General features: G+C 37.5%; 1 protein-coding gene across 2 annotated transcripts in view; it reads left to right on the top strand.

Annotated features, from left to right (window-relative positions):
* The window catches only part of LOC107041119 (GAS2-like protein pickled eggs), a 58,266-nt gene that overhangs the window by 1,296 nt on the left and 42,256 nt on the right, over positions 1–14,714 (top strand). For both annotated transcript variants that reach the window (XM_015261520.1, XM_015261521.1), the window contains exon 2: positions 3,093–3,278. In XM_015261520.1, coding sequence (XP_015117006.1) covers positions 3,108–3,278 — 171 coding nt within the window. In that variant the 5' untranslated portion in view covers positions 3,093–3,107. The remainder of the gene's footprint in view (positions 1–3,092; positions 3,279–14,714) is intronic.

Here is a 14,714-nt window from a genome sequence, read left to right on the forward strand (position 1 = left end):
CTTCGGTGACAGGAAGACAAAACACGTATCAACGGTCCTGTTCTGATGGAGAATAAATGCTCAATCACTTTTTATCGAGACCTGAAATCTCAGCGATGGGATAATGATGATAAAAAAAACAAATATTACAACGTCTAATGGGGAACATACAATCAGTTTAGTAATGACTGTAAAATTTCTCATGATTCATTCGGAACGAGATAATGGAGATGCGCTGGCCTAGATTGTCGTGTGCATCATCTAGCCGTCGTCAAACGCATTACGTGTAAATAACTGGACAAAATGCAACAGAATTTTCCTAAAAACTATTGGGGGAAGTCTCTTTCTTTGATCTTTCAGGAAATGTCGAAAGATGAGAATCGATATCAGAAATGTAAAATAACTGTTAATGAATAGTTTAATGAATTCTCTCCCTTCAATCCTGTCGGAAAAATTGATATTCAAATATTCCGTCGATTGTGAGAATGATAATAAATCTAAAGGCATAAATCCTTTTATAACTGTCAATATGTCAACCATATTCATCAAAAACCGAGAGATAGAATTGAATAAAAGCTTTTAGCTCTCTTTGAATATTCCTTTTTCATAAATAATTTAAATTATTCAACTTTCCATAAACTTCCCGAAATGTTATTGTTTTGAACAAAATAAAAAACAAAACAGTTCAGTGAATTCTCTACTTTTGATCATATAGGACATATTAACATTAAATCATTCCGATGCTTATCAGAATTACAATAAATCTACAGGCATAAATCCTTTATAGCAGTGCATATTTCAAAACATATTCATCAAAACCCGACAGATAAAATCAAATAAAAGCTTCTAGTTTCCATAGGATCTCGACTCCAGTTAAAAGTGAATGGGGGAGCGCTCATTCACAAGATTTTCTCAACGAAGAGAGGGATCCGTACTGCCCCTACCGGTGTAGTTTCGTGTGTGTAAACAACTCCTGCGTCCACGCAACGTACACAGAGACAAATGCCCCCTCGATGTATCGCATTGCCGCCTTGAAAAAGGCGTTTAATATCCACGCGCGTAATTCCATTCACGGGGTATTAAACTTTTTAATACCAGCGACTTGTGATCTCACTGATCGATCCTGATTGCGCTGAATGTAAAATTTATACTGGGATATAGTATGTGGCTTCCTTTTTTATCTCCAGGGGATTCATTTATTTACTATTTTTCAATCCTTGCCCCCGAGATACATTATTTATACTCGTCTTATCGGTCTTGAGATCGACTCAGTCGTAATCTAATCAAAAGAGTACACACCTCTCGGCCAAGGGCCTGGCGTCGAGGCTCTTCCCCTCGGTTTTATTCATCTTCAAGGATTTTTTCAGCTATTCAATGGTTGAATCAATAGTAGAGTCGTAGAAGATGATAATTTAAAGCTACAAACTTATCTGCTACAAACTCAGGTCTTCAACTCGGGGCTTCAATTAAATGCCCGAGTTGTAGACCCGAGTTTGTAGCAGCGATGTCAGACAAGATATGAATGTTTTTTTGGGCTCAAATGAAAGAGCGGGTCGAGAAATGGCGTGCTAGGGCCTCCAAACATGACAAATGTCTCTAAAGATGATGTCTGTTTCCAATTGAAAAGCAGAGGTGTGACAACATTGTCTAGGAGGACAACGGGGTCTAGGAGTATGTATAGAACATTGGGGTCTAGGAGTCTCCCCTGGTTCGAAGCCATGTTTAGAGGCCCTAGCACGCCATTTCTCGACCCGCTCTTTCATTTGAGCCCAAAAAAACATTCATATCTTGTCTGACATCTCTGCTACAAACTCGGGTCTTCAACCCGGGCCTTCAATTCAAAATCTATCGAACAAAAATATACACCACTCAATAAAATTCCCTTGATAAAACCGGAGCCTCATGTAATTCTCTGTAAAACGAATGTATTTACCCGAAAGACACCAGATAAATGTCTCACGAGACCAATTACCACTCCGAAAATCATCATGTTTGAGTGGAAACTTTCTTTGCTGTCCACAAGTAAATTGATTGAACACGACAAAAGATCTCTTCAGGGGAACATATAATTTTTCGGCAGAAATAATTTTTTCTCTCAGTGTGGTTGCACGTACCCGGAACTTTCACAATCTCTATCGATAAAGGGAGTGAAAACACGAGGAACAGATCGCCGTGTAATCTAATAACAGCCTCATATAATTTGATGAAATTAGATAAAACCTGTATGAAACGCAGGGTCTTCGACTCTTTCCATAACGTAACGAGCTTAAACTGTCCCCAGCAGATCTAAAACCCTAGATACGGGGGCATGTTGCTTGGGTAATCTAATTACTGTCGCATTGTCGTTACTCGTGGCCAGTTGAGTGCGTCAGATAGGATGTAGGCCGGTCAAAGGGGTAGATAAGATTATTTTACGATTGGACACGAAGAGTTCTTCAGTCAATCGACTACTGGGATCACTCTTGGATCTTGTTATCGGCCTCTTCGTTTCCTCTTCGGCGCGATAATTCAATTTTTACCGGATTTACAACTGATCAGATCCATCGTTTATTGGAAACAAATCCAGTAGTTTCCGAGATATCAAACAAAAAAATTCTATAAAAACACCACCGCTCACGATTATCGAACCCATCTCGAAGAGCAAAACCCCAAAGAATGTTTATTCTTCCGATCCCTCATTATCATTGAATAAAAAAGGATAAAACCACCGTTACCTCTTCATCGCGCATCCATAGTTGGCCGTCGATGACGGATGAATATTCTGAAACAAAACTAAATGACTCATCCAGACTTATTACATCGACCACAATCAACTTATCGTCATCTTCTCAGCAAGAATAACTCGCGAAAATTCAAAATAACATCAGCCTTATTCTCCATCCACCCAGTAATAAATACCGCGTGTGCTATTCGTTTGTCGCGTCGTTTATTATAGTGCCAACACGTGAAAAGAATTTATTAGACTCAACTGTCGGCACTCCCAAATGAATTGAGTTTAGCGACCGCACACTCGGTCATTATTTCCCGCCTCCCAGCATCAGCGCGACACTCACAGCCAGTGGAAATTCACAGATCCCATTTTCTGATGGAAAATATCGATGTTTATGCTTCAGAAATCCCCGGAAAAGATGTCAGTGTTGTTGGAAGCACGGCCTTACAGGCCATTCAAATCCTCGGAGGAGTACCTGATTGCAATGAAGGAGGATCTAGCTGAGTGGTTAAATGCCCTCTATCCCGAGTTGAGGATAAGCCTCGACAATTTTATGGACAGACTTGACACTGGCGTCGCCCTCTGCAAAGTAAGTGCCCTATCAATAACGTACTTTAACGGCTTCAATCCAAGTCAACCAATTACACGTACATTCTCTCGCTCAAATTATTCATTTATATTGACATGTTCGCCGAGATTTTCATGAATGTAATTCTTGAATCCATTTTTATTTTCTAGTTTTAGTGAAATTTCGCGGAATTTTGTCATTCATAATGTAATATTTTGTACAACAATCAATGAAACTTATGAATCTTCGTTCAATGATTCCATGCAATCTATAGAAATCACAGAAATTGGTTGAAAAAGCAGCGTTATTATACTTTAACGACTTCTTTGAAATATTGTAAATTAGCTTAAATATCATTCGGATGCAGAATCGCCAAAAATATTTATTCTTTGTAAACCTCAATATTATTTGCGCAGAAAAACAAATAATTTGATATAAAATTCATACACCTGTGAATAATAGTAAAAGAAAATTCAAGAGAAGATGAAAAAGAAAATTGCTGAGAAAATTCAAAGAGAAGAAGACAAATTATACGAATTATTATGGATTTCTAAATGAACATCAGTATTTAGTATCAGCTTGCGCTGAATTTTTATTGCATTCTGGATTAAAAAATATATTCACCCAAATTTTATCCATTTTCACGGAATAGTTGTACTGAAATCAACTATTTCCACTGATCTTCTCATCAAATTTAGATTTATCAACGACGAAATTCCCAGGGATTTCAGTGAAAATGTCACTGAAAGCCGAAAATTCTGGATTCAAGGATATATTCTCTTGAACTTTATTAATTTCCACTTAATAATTAATCAGAAAATAGCTGTCTTCATTAATTTTCTCATAAAATCGTGATTTTCTAATGAAAAAATTCACCGGAATTTCCGTGGAAATGTCACTGACAAGAAAAATTCCCAGAACTTCAAATTCCCAAGAATTCTCTTCATTCTCAGCGAATCATTGACCTGAAATTTAGCTACAGTGACACATAAAAATGAACCAAAATAAAAATTCGAGACTGAATTATAGACTGAATTCACGTGGCATAAATCCGATTTCATCACATAGGCCCTCGAATTTGAATTCGCTTGCCCTTTTCTACAAAATTTCACTCTCTCTCAGTTCTCCAAAATATCCTCAAAAGAATGAATCATCCCCGTGACTTCCGGCCGTAAATAATTGTTAAAAATACATTAAACGGAAGAAGTAAAACAAGAAGATGGTCCTAAGCGGGTTTGTACCGTTAAATGATGCATACTGCGGCCTCTGCAAGTACCCACACATACAACTCAAGTGCGACCGATGGTTTACGATCAAACGTTGCGTATATTACACTCAAGCGAAAATAAAGAAATAGTGGAGAAAAATAATGGACGTAAACACAGTACCGGCCCTCGAGCGCTTCTTCATTCTTCCATTCGTTTCTTTCATTTCCTTTTTTTTCTTCTCTCCTCTGACGCTTCACTCCCGCAACCCTCCGGAGAGACTCTACGAGGCTCTTTGAATTATTTACTGTTAAGCTCTCCAAGATTCTTGACTCTTCACCCATTGTATTCACGTGTATGTACTGAGAATACAGTGGTACAATCCAAACTTGTATAAGGATAACGAACTCGGGGGTCTTGTCAGGAGTGCGCGTGCGTGCGCGTTAAAGGTATCCGAGTCAACGGAGGAAGCGGGATGCGTGCGTATTTGACACTCAGAAGGAAATCCACGGTGGGATACGTGACTGTAATCTCCAATTGACGCGAGAGCTGTAATAGTCGCGAGACTCAAGTCCAATCGTGCTGAATAGGGAAGCGCTTCAAAATGTTCATATCATTTTCTTTAAGGTTTTTTTTTCACGTCTTCTCAAGATTTCGTGAGAATTTCGTGAACTGCATTTCGTCTCCGCAACATTTTTGTGAAGAATCCGCAAGAGATTTTACTATTGCTCGTTTCTTCTGAGAGAGTAAAAAATTTTAGTGCAGATTAAATCACGGATATCTCAGAAACTAATAGGTGTCACGGAAAATATGACGATACACTTATTGTGGGAAATATCATGACCTCCATTTTGTTCCGGAAACATTTTTTTCTAAAGTAAATATTTTGGGGAGTATTCGCAAATTAATATGCATGGAATTTTTGCGGTTTTTAATTTGCAGATGAGTGATGAATGAAGGTTAGAGATTAGATTGCGGATATCTCGGAAACTAATAGATTTACATAAAAATGTCACTGAACATTTTTCGTAGAGAATTTTCCAAGCTACATTTTGCCTCCTGACCATTTTCCTCTAAATTAGATACTCTCCAAGATATTTGCAAACTAATCTCCACGGAATTTTCAGTTGAAATTTTTTTCTCCGCATCTAATGACAAATTGCGATAGATAATTTATCAATATTCGAAATAATTGAATGACACAACTGCTCGCATTGGAACGGCCCGTGGGTGGTAGAATTGAGTAAAAAATCCCTCACAAAAAGGAGAATAAATAGTCCCGCTGCACCCATATAGTCCCATAACCAGTGTAACCAGAATAGACGGGTTTGTGCGTAACAAGCTTATTGAGTAGGCCCCCACATAAGACTATCCAGCGACATTATTCCCCTCCTGTGTCTGTAACGACTGCATGATTATCCTAGGTACGACGAGGTCATTTGAGTATACCGAGTGCGCGGCGAATTCGTTACACGGTATACCTGGCTGAGGCAGCTGACTTTCACTGATCTACGACGAAGAGCCGACGTCGTTTGAATTTACCAAACGAGCGTCATTCATCGCGACCTCACCGCCAAGACCTGAAACCTCTTCTCCGCTTAGTTGGGAATAATGTATGCGCAAACCGGATGCGTTTATCCCACGTTTATTATATTTCCCCCTCTCGCCCTTTCGTCCCTCAAACACACTAAGTACGTGACTACTTCCTCGAGTACCATTCCATATGTCTTCTTTCGTCTTGTTTCGTATGTTAACGTGAATAATCAGCTGAGAGGCCGTCTGAGCCCGGACAACGTATCTCAGCGAAAATAAAGCTGATTCAGTGGTTGACATTTTTGGCCGAAATTTGGGGTGTTTCTGGAAATTTTTATAAGAGTTATGATAAAAGATGATTACGACAGCTATATCTGTTAATTTGGTTTTCATGATGATTCTTGAAAATTTTGAATTTTTCGGGAAGTTCCCTGAAACTGAGCTTTCTGTTTCTCCAAATGTGACAAAATTAGGTGAAAGAAAATCTTCAATTTAATAAAATATAATGAACAATGAATTATACATGATAAAAGGAAATGATGCGCAAAATAACCATTCGGAAGCATATTGCTAATTTATCAGCAAAAATAACTATACGATATACAATACAAGAGCAATTTCCCATTTGTTTCTCGGTGAATAAATTTTTATTCAGAACTTTCAACTTTATTCTCACATCACTTCGTCTCCCGATGCTGGTCGCCGTAAAATTAGTGACATATCAAGCCTGTACAACTGAAAAGTCACGCGAAAGTGTGAAACCCGTGACTTCCACCGCTGGCATACCATCGGCAATAACTCAGTACAAATTTATAGCCATTCCCGATGATTCGCGTGCTTTAGCATCCACCAGCGTGCAATTCAGGAACAGAGCAGAACAGAACAAGACGCACGCGCACATTACACCCGTGTATTTCAAGTTTTCTCGTGGCACTCACGTATTCCCTTGATTGTGTGCATTGTCACAAACTCCCGAGACAAACTGTATAAATTCACGCCAGTGAGATATTTAGAGTAGGTAGACGATAAGCGAAAAAGACGAGTGGCCACTCATGGAGAAAGTCCACGGTGGGTCGCAAGTAAAAAATTTGAAGAAAAAAAAATTCTGTATTTTTCTCTCGCTCCTTCGTCTCCACGCCAGACATTTATGAATGTCAATAATAATTTACCACCGTGAAAATGTTTTTTGGGTACAAAGAGACGGGGGTTTACAGCCGTATGCGATAGTCTCAGGGTCATCCTCTCAGGTGGATAATAACAAGCGAGAGCCAATGCAATACCGGGAGAAGAGAATACACGCGGAGAAATTTTCACACAATTTTTTTAATGAAGCCCGGGAAAAATTCAGGGTCCGGGAATTTTGTGTTGGAATTTTTCTAGTGTTGTTTCAGAATTTTTCCCGCTCTTCGGATCCTCGTACGTGTTCGCCTGAGATCGGTCATATTCGGGAGTCGCACACTGAGAGAAAAAATTTGTTCTGCCGGAAAATTATGCGCTCCTGTGAAGAGATTTTCTGTCATGTTGAATCAATTTACTTGTGGACAGAAAAGAAAGTGTTCACCAAAACATGATAATTATATGACGCTCCGATTTTATCAAGTGAATGTTATTGAACAGTGTACATCTTTGTCCAATAAACACTTATAATTTCAATGGAACAAATGACAATTTCAGGAGGAAATTAAATTATAGCCGAATAAATCGGCGACGGAAAACGTTACATGGATTTTTTAGAAAGGAACGCATAATCTCCATTTCCACTAGACTATATGATCAACCAATACACTTAGAAAATTTTTGAAAGTTCATGGAAGATATTATAGTAATTCTCATGAGAGTGACAATGAATCGGATTTAGGGGAGAATGGTTAATGAAATTTCAAGTTTTAGGTAGAATTCAAGGAAGCTCATGAGTTTTCATTGGGAGTGAGGTGGAAATTTCGCAATTTGATTGAATTTTCAATTTTTCCCTGAATTTTCCTGAATTTTCTGAATCTTCACGGAACAATTGAACCCAAAAATTTTATTGATTTTCAGATCATTCGAACGTAAAATTACGGGAATATTCGATTTTTCAATGACAAGATTTCCTGAAATTTCAGTGGAAATGAAACACGATAAAAATTTCCGGTATTTCGCACGGAAAATTCAGACGAAAATTTTCAATAGTGTAAAAAAAACCACACAGTATGAAGCCCGGAAGGAATACGTCATATGAAAATTCCAATCGACAGGCCACAAGTTCTTAAACAACTAGAGGGTGTTGTCTCGAACGAGAGAAACACGAGTGTATGGAGGTCCCCGTTTACGATCTCGTAAACGAAGATTCGCAATTTGTTTCCGTCCGAGTGATTTACGGAATGATGACTCGTTACATTTGCGTCGTGAAAAAAGGCACGCACAATTTTTTTCCATCTGTGATTATTTATACGAGTTCTGATTTTATTGTTTATTCAAAAACTTTCACGCGGAGAAGATGGATATCGACGTGTCACTGATGTGAGGAAAAAAATTCAGATTTCGATTTTGATTTATTTTCGAGAGAAGGGAGAAGTTATAAATCAGGGCTCCACGCCTTCTTCATTTGTGCTGCGGACAATCAGTCACTTTTTTATTTACTCGGGTGAGATTCAGAGACATCATTCTCATCCCTCGTATTTTTCAACCCGCATCCTTTCCGAGAAACGACCTCGGGATGTTTTTGGGCGAATGGAGAATGTATTGTAGCCTTCCAACGTCGTCATAAATGACAAATATCGGGTGCTCGAGGGCATACTCCGTATAAGGCCAATAACCGGTGATATAATGCCAAAAGCAAGCGCCACTGATTAATGTTTTTTAAATAGAATTCAACTCTTGAAGTAATAAAAGGAGAAGTATAAATTGTTATTTGACTTTTATCATTCACTGTGGATGGACCCAGAGATCTGATAATTTTTTAGTAAAGTCGATTTTTAAATCACCATTCGATTGATGATGAATAAAATTCGGAAAATGAGTTGTTTATCATGCAATTATTAATTCGAAAAAACAGTCATCATCTCCTAGTGAGAAATGATGATAAATAAGAATTTAATGATAGTCACATCTATGGAGACCCCAAAAACGCCACTGATCACTATTTCTCTAATAGAATTTAACCTCAATATCAATCAAAGGGGAAACCTAAATCAAAATAAAATTTCTTTGGTGATGAATGATTCATCAGACATTTGTACAAAAATTGAATCCAATCAATCACTGCATGATTATTCGTCCGACTGAGATATCAATATCAATGCGTTATTCGACGATTGAAAAGTTGAACTCACTGAAAATTTGAGTAATCATCAATCTCCTCGTGACAATTTATGATTTATAAGACATAAATATTGAAACATAAGAATATTACTATAATTCAATATGAATCGAGGTCCCGAAGCGCCGCAATTAATTTTTCTGTCAATAAAATCAGACTTTTAAACCAATAACAAAACCAAATATAAAAATCTATACAAATCCGTATAAATTAAAGTACTACAAATTCACATCATCGACATAAAACCCTAAAAATATCTATAAATAAAAACAAAATAAAAATAAATAGAATTGAAAAATTGAATTAATTATTGTTTAATTTTTATCACTCAATCGACTAAATTCTGACTAATTGCGGTATCTCTCCCCTCTAAGGGCAGATAATATCAAGAAGACAACCCAAAAGTATTACAAATGAACATCACACCAATTACTCCATCTGCCCCGAATAAAAAAAAAAGAAAAAGAAATTGTGAAACCCCAGAATTTCCTAGAAGCCAAACCATCTCCTCGCCTTAGGTCTTCCCATTACCTCGACTTATATTGTTGTTAATTAAGCGCTATTGGTGTCGTCTCCTTGCCATGCCCTCTGGACATTCCCCACAATTGGAATTTACGAGTGCCCATTCAGAGTTTATCCCACTGTCACCGATGCAAATCCCATGTGTGTGCTTTCATTGATACGAAAATTGTTTATTATGCCGTGGAGCGACAATGTGATAACTGCGTGTTATTTACAGAATTAAGCCCAGTTAGTGATTTCAACGGAGAGAAGGATGTGCAATAAAATGGGTCGGTTATTGCTTGGATTTATGGTAATTGTTGTTTCGTGGAAAATAGGATCATTCAATTTAACGATGTTTTGTCCTCGCGAGGAGTCGTAACTGGGCTTTCATAACGGAATAATTTATGGGTTAAATCCTCACGATGGAATGAATATAAATTGAGTGAAAAAAATTGTGTGAAGAATACGCGGAGTTTTGTGGTATTTGAATTTAGTTAGTGTATTGTGAACCGGGATTATGAAATTAAGAATAACGTATCACAATTTATTTGATATCCAAGGCAAAAAATATATCTGAATTGAGTATAAATATACTCAATTATATTCTACTCTATCAAGTATATTTTACTCTTGAATCAGGTTTATGCATGTACTTGATTCTGGTATAAAATCAAGTTGGTTAATTTCCATCAAGGAAATCTGTTCCACTCCATTAAATATTCTCACGTGGAATGTATAGCTTTTCGGCAGAGCTAATTTTTTCCCTCAGTGCATTGTTATAACATGAATTTGCAAGTGAAAATGAATATTCACTCCCAAATTTCCTGAAATTTTCCGGAAATTCCTGTAAAATTCTTGAAATTCCCGGAATTTTTAAAGGAATTTCCTTAAAATTCATAGAAATCCGTAATTCGAGGAGAGATTTCTCTGAATTTTCATGATATTTCACTAATTTCCCGGAATAATTAAATTGAAATTGACATTTCCCCGGGATTTTTCCATGAAATTATGAATTTTAATTGACAAAATTTCTTGAAATTTCAGTATAAAATTTTTAATAGTGCGACAGAATAATCGAGTCTCATTCGTTTTTACCATTTAACACTCTCCCCCGGAATGAACAACGAAATTTCCTGCCTCGATCCCACCCTAATCACGAGAATCAACTCTCTGATTAATTTTCAATCACTCTTCGTTACAAAAATAAAATACATTATTCGATTCACCTCGTTTACCTTTCCTCCACGTACACCACCGCCTGTCAAGGAAACACTCATCGTGCACAGAATAGAGTTGTGTCTATCGGATAGAGCCATATCAGCTAACACATGTCGAGAATTAGATGCGGCTGACTTAACCCAACCGCTCGTGAGAGCTCTTTTTTATTCTAAAATTCAACATCGTATGTCATTAGCATTTTTTCCATGAACCTCATTCTAATTTATTCCTCAACTCCATTTCGAGATGAGAAGCAGCAGAATAATGTGATTTCAATCAACGAGATCTCGTGTAGAAGAAAAAAACATTATTTCGATTGAGATAACAGTGCGCAGCACTCGAGGCATTAAAACCGTCTGACAATTTATATTCATGATTAAAGCGAAATCTGCATATTGCGTATTTGCGGGATTAGATGTCATGTTCTGTGTCAAATGGAGTAGATTCGTGTTATGAATGTCCTAATTAGGAATTTTCCGAGCAATGTTCAACACTTGTTTACAATTGAATGAGAAAATTCCAGGGCAATTGATGCATGAAGCACAACTCACAATTTCTCTTGTGGAAAAAAGGTTAGTTTTTTACTCTCGGGGATATCTCGAGGCTATTTTTTGCGGTGAATTGAATATTATGATGCAAAGGCCTTTCAAAGGTCGAATCTGATTGATCTGAATGTCGACATTTAAGGTATATCCCTAGAAAAAAAATTATTCTTAAGATTGTCCTCATGTTTTTCATAGATAATGTTTATGATAGTCCCCAGCTATTAAAAAAAATGCTAATTAGCTGTACTACTCAGTTTAGGAGATAATGCATAATGAAATGCGGGCATCTAACACGTGAGGCATCGGCCAAATGGGGGTTATGGCTCCCCCCGAACTCGATTTTTCGGTCTTATGAGAACACTGTTCTTACGATGTTCTTAAAAAACTAATTCGTGATAGATAGATAAATTCCGAAAACGGTAATTTTTTTTTTTAATTTTGGACTACATCATTGGACTACTTCATTAAACTTTCAGGATTTTTTCCCCCTAAATTGAATTCAATTCTCTTCCCTGAAAATTATCACTCAACTGTCCATGAAATGTCAATTCCTCCTGTATAAATGACGGTTTCAAGACCCTCGAAACAACTCCTTTTCCTTTATTTCTGGTCCCATTCCTCCACTTAATTCCCCCCAGAAGAGACACTTCGGCTGTTACTTTTACCCTGATCACCCCAGGAGATCCCTATAACAACTTCCAAATACCCTCTATTTTTGTCGCAACATCCAAGTTTTTCCCTGCACACCGGGTGCATACCAGTTTATATATTTAGAAAATACGAAGGGTGAAAGACTGTCCCCACGTGTTGGTCTCACAGTGTCTGCAGACGGTTCCATTCACATAACGACCGAGAGAACGACAACACGGTGAAAACGAAAAGCATAAAGGGTAGACAACGAGTTGGAGAGACGTCTAGTGTTCACGTTTTTTCCCGAGCTAAACACCATTCCCTCTTTCATCCCTCGGAATTTCCTCTCTGCATTTTTTTCTCACTGTTAACGAGGGGTCGATGAACGAAACTACTGCTCCAAAAAGAGTCTTGTTTACAAACAAATGCTCCCCCTCAAGCACTCACGACTCCAAATTCGTCGTTAGAGGGATTTTTTTTTAACGAAAAAGTCATTAATATTTTTACGGATATCCAACTATTTTCTGCAGTTTGCTACAGAATCCACTATAGATTCAACTATATTCAATCATCAAATTTGACAATTAGCCCTACACTGAGAGTAAAAGAAACACGTTGTCGAACAAGTCTTGTTTGGGCCAACAAAATCGCTAGTTGAAAATTGCCAAAAAAAGAATTTGTTTGTTTCGAATTTAAAAGTCTCAAACATGAATAATTGTTCTGCATTCGACAGCAACGAAATATTTGGCTCAAGAGGCGGATAATGACATTTCTTACGTGTACAGAGAATGCAATTTTTTTTTAACTACCAAATCTATTTTTGCGACAATAATTTTTCATTCCGGCGCACTCTCTGCATGTTTGGCACAAAAAAATCCTTTTTTGATAATTTTCAAAAAAATATTTCTTGGCACAAGTAAGACTTGTTTGAGAACTTTGTCGTTTTTTGCTCAGTGTAGTCTGGTCACATGCAATATGTGGGGAAAAAATAGAAAAGTTATTAAAAAAATATTTCGAACACAAAAATGGTCGAAATAGATTGAAAATTTGTCATTGAAATACCGTTTTTTTGTTCAGCGGTTGGTTTTCAGCTAGAGAACAATAGATTCCCCTCCGTCTCACCTCCTACATACCCACCCCGCCATAAATACCTTAAATTGCATGAGAAAAATTTAAAAATAAATCATGAATATTCAGCGTCATTCAAATTACATTTTGCATGAAATTTTGATTTTTTTACACATTCGTTAACCTTTACACTCAATCCCTTCGAAAGCGCATTTTACCGGAGGAAAAATAGCCAAAGTACTTGGATATCCTTAAATTCAGAGAAATTCTTCGCTCAGCCTTTCTATTTATTTTATTTCGGCTGCTCAAACGTTCCAGGGCGTTATGCAAATATATGTATCAACTCCATCTGTGCAGTATGAATTTTTACAGTCTCAATCACATGTTTACCATGCACGGAAGATATCATTAGACACTAGATAGACAGCATTGCATTGCCAGTTGCGATAAGCATTTAGTATATTATATAAATCGATGACAACGAACGAGAAGTTGTATCCGTGAGTGCGCTGTACAGATCGGGGTCTGTTCAGGGTGTCATAAAGTCACAATATTATGAGTGAGGAAATGCGAATGAAGTGCGTAAAAGAGAGACCTGAGACTTGAATTGATTGTATCAATTCATTATTCTTCTTGAGAGCTTGAAATACGTCGCTTTGGAAATTATGATGTTTACGTTTTCGTGATGGTGGTACAATGGGTGCATTCACTGCCGAGATCTCTCAACACCTTGGGAATATGATTCGTCATTTCGGTGGGTGGATGTATTGATGTGCAGTGATCGGTGGATGACGGAGTTGTGCATTAATTTTCACGGACAAAAAATGAATTACTTAATGATTTTGGCACGAAATTTCCGATATATTCCCTGGAAATTTCGGGTGTGAAGTGACAGTTCTACTGGAACTTCAAGGAATTTCGTTGTTGAACATTCATAATTTGACATTCACAAAAATACTGAAATTATCGATGGCCCATTTAACCTCATAAGCAGCGTCATTAAAATTCATTTTTGGTGCTGTCCTGAACCTGGGGTTTCTGAAATTTTGCAAGGAGTGTCTAAATGGATTAAATAATACGTGAAAGAAGTTTCATAAAATTGGCTGCATTTTTCGAATATCCTCCTCCTCGCTTGAACATCCTTAATAAACACCAAGGATTGAGGCGAGTCGAAGAGAAGAAGACTCCGGTTGAGTAAACAATCGCGCTCCGGTCAAGCACTCCCGTCCACATAAATTCGAATATGAAAGAGGAGTAGAAGCTAACAGTGAAAGAATGTAGCGATATAACATAATACAACACAACCCTCCATTTCGAGCGATGTACAACAACCTCATATTTCTTTAGACCCTAAAAAAACTCATGAGGATTAAAACCTCCTCATAAAAATCCCCGGATGCGGCGGACATTCCGGAGGAGCTATCACACATGTCGAAAATCCTTCACTGCGGTTGGG

The sequence above is a fragment of the Diachasma alloeum genome, unplaced genomic scaffold (genome assembly GCF_001412515.2).
Source record: "Diachasma alloeum isolate Michigan unplaced genomic scaffold, Dall2.0 Dall_scaffold_00354, whole genome shotgun sequence".
In the NCBI taxonomy this organism is placed as follows: Eukaryota; Metazoa; Arthropoda; class Insecta; order Hymenoptera; family Braconidae; genus Diachasma; species Diachasma alloeum.